A 2500-nucleotide genomic window follows, 5' to 3' on the forward strand; every position below is an offset into this window, starting at 1 on the left:
GTGTGTAATGCAGACTATCCGTGTGAAGGGATGAGCCGTCACGCCACCTTTGAAAACTTCGGCATGGCGTTCCTCACACTCTTCCAGGTTTCCACCGGAGACAACTGGAACGGCATCATGAAGGTGCTTAGCTCTATATACAGTAGTGTGTGTGTGTGTGTGTGTGTGTGTGCGTGTGTGTGTGTGTGTGTGTGTGATCGTGCCTGAGTGTGTGTGTGCGTGTGTGTGTGTGTGTGTGTGTGTGTGTGTGTGTGTGTGTGTGTGCGTGCGTGCGTGCGTGTGTGTGTGTGTGTGATCGTGACTGAGTGTGTGTGTGTGTGTCAGTCAGTGTGTGTGTGTGATCGTGTGTGTGTGTGTGTGATCGAGTGAGCGTGTTTGTGTGTGTGTGTGTGTGTGTGTGTGTGTGTGTGTGTGTGATCGAGTGAGTATGTTTGTGTGTGTATGTGTGTGTGTATGTGTTTTTTAACCTTTATTTATACAGGTAAATCCCATTGAGACCGGAGACTCTTTTTCAAGGGAGACCTGAAACCTCAAAGGAGTACTTAGCTCAATATACGTAGCGGCTATAAGAATCAGTTGGTGTCACACTTTATCTCTTGACATTCCTGGGCCGTGGAATCGACTAAGCTGAATCGGTTTTTAATTTATAGCTGTCATTTCAATGCCTGTAGTAGAAACACGCATATGCACACACACTATCTCTCTCTCTCTCTCTCTCTCTCTCTCTCTCTCTCTCTCTCTCTCTCTCTCTATCTCTCTCTCTCTCTTCTCACTCACTCACTCACTCACTCACAAACAATATCTCTCTCTCTCTCTCTCTCTCTCTCTCTCTCTCTCTCTCTTTCTCTCTCTCGAATACTTACTCACTCAAAAATCAGCATTATTTATTGCCGATTCTGACCCACAATCCACTGCACACCAGAAATGACGTCACATTGACAGAGCCTCCCAGTGAAAACAACCAGCAATGAGACAGATATATAAGCAAGATGCAAGTTCACGCCGCAATGTTATGATGAAATAATTAGGGCTGGCCCGAATACCATTTTTCAGGCTTCGAATATTCGTTGGTTTTTCCGAGCGAATATTCGAATATTCGTTCCAGAAAAACACACCATCAAAAACTAATTAAAAAAAAAAAAAAAAAAAATTAAATTAAATAATTTTTTTTTTTTTTAAACGTTAATAATCCCTATATACTCCCTGGAACCGATTTTGACAGTATCTGCATATTTTGTTGAAGATTTACGCGCTCGGAGGTGAAGTAATGGATGCGCTATGACACTTAGTGATGTAATATCCTCCTAAATGAGCAATACTACTACTACTACTACAATATTACTAACTTTTATATCCAAATATAAAATTATTTGATGACATTATATTGCAGTACTAGCTTCTCGCAAAAAAAAAATTGAAAAAAAAAAAAAAAAAAAAACGAAGCTCCGAATACTAATTTAAACTCCGAATACTAATTTTCCGAACGAGTATTCGAATATTCGAATAATTCGGGCCAGCCCTAGAAATAATTAACTAAAAGTATGTCCCAATTGTAGCATACTGCATCCTAACTACATACTTGTTATGATCAGCTGTAGTATGTACTGTAGAATAGTAAAAAGATGGAGTATGTGATTCTGAACGCAGGGCTATTATATCATTGACTTAAATGGAGAAGCAAAATTATAATTAAGGGTCTTGAGTTCATATCCAAGGACCAGACAAGATGTTAGCAGAGAAACAAGGGAGTAATGAGCGTGTGTGTGTGTGTGTGTGTGTGTGTGTGTGTGTGTGTGTGTGTGTGTGTGTGTGTGTGTGTGTGTGTGTGTGTGTGTGTGTGTGTGTGTGTGTGTGTCTGTGTCTGTGTCCTTGAGCAAATGGAGATGAGGAAGATGGTGTTTTAAAAAAGTAAATTGTGCACTTAACAAAAAACCCTCCAAGGAAGAGACTTCTACTCTTAGAAAACCCTGAGTATTTAATCGGCCCACTCCACCATGTCATCCATCACCCCAATCAAGTTAAACTATCCAATCACACACGAGTACCTGCAGCTCTTGGGGTTTGATCTTAGGGCCATTTAAGCAAGAGAAAGTTAATCAGCGCTAAAGAGGGGCTTAAAAAACAGTGTCTTACTGTTGATGGTAAGAAAGACAGACACAGAAACACATTTGAAGCATTGAGCTAGCAAAAAAAGCTCTCAAAAGACCAGCATGAAAATAACCTGCTAATGCGCGGGGATGTAGGTTTTTGTAGAAATTGCAAAAGATTTTCCTTTTTACTTGCCTAACTGTCTGACCAATAATTCAACAGCACTTTGAATTTAGTTTACAAATTAATTTATTAATTTTCAGAATATTCTGTATGTTGTTTAAAGCGATATATAATATGTTGTTTAAAACATGTTTTTATTTTTTATTTTTACCCTGCTCCCAGGACACCCTAAGGGACTGCCCTCTACTAGTATTACATTATTATTGACTGCCCTGTACAATTATAACAA

At 39.5% G+C, this 2500-nt stretch overlaps 1 protein-coding gene across 1 annotated transcript in view; it reads left to right on the forward strand.

Moving 5' to 3' along the window:
* The window catches only part of LOC307252235 (voltage-dependent T-type calcium channel subunit alpha-1I-like), a gene marked incomplete at its 3' end in the record, with an annotated part of 182404 nt that overhangs the window by 160913 nt on the left and 18991 nt on the right, over positions 1-2500 (forward strand). Inside the window, exon 30 of the mRNA XM_080029869.1 lies at positions 2-123. Within this exon, the coding sequence (XP_079885995.1) occupies positions 2-123 (122 nt within the window). The remainder of the gene's footprint in view (position 1; positions 124-2500) is intronic.

This window comes from Ammodytes marinus (genome assembly GCF_949987685.1).
Source record: "Ammodytes marinus genome assembly, chromosome: 6".
NCBI classification, from domain to species: Eukaryota; Metazoa; Chordata; class Actinopteri; order Uranoscopiformes; family Ammodytidae; genus Ammodytes; species Ammodytes marinus.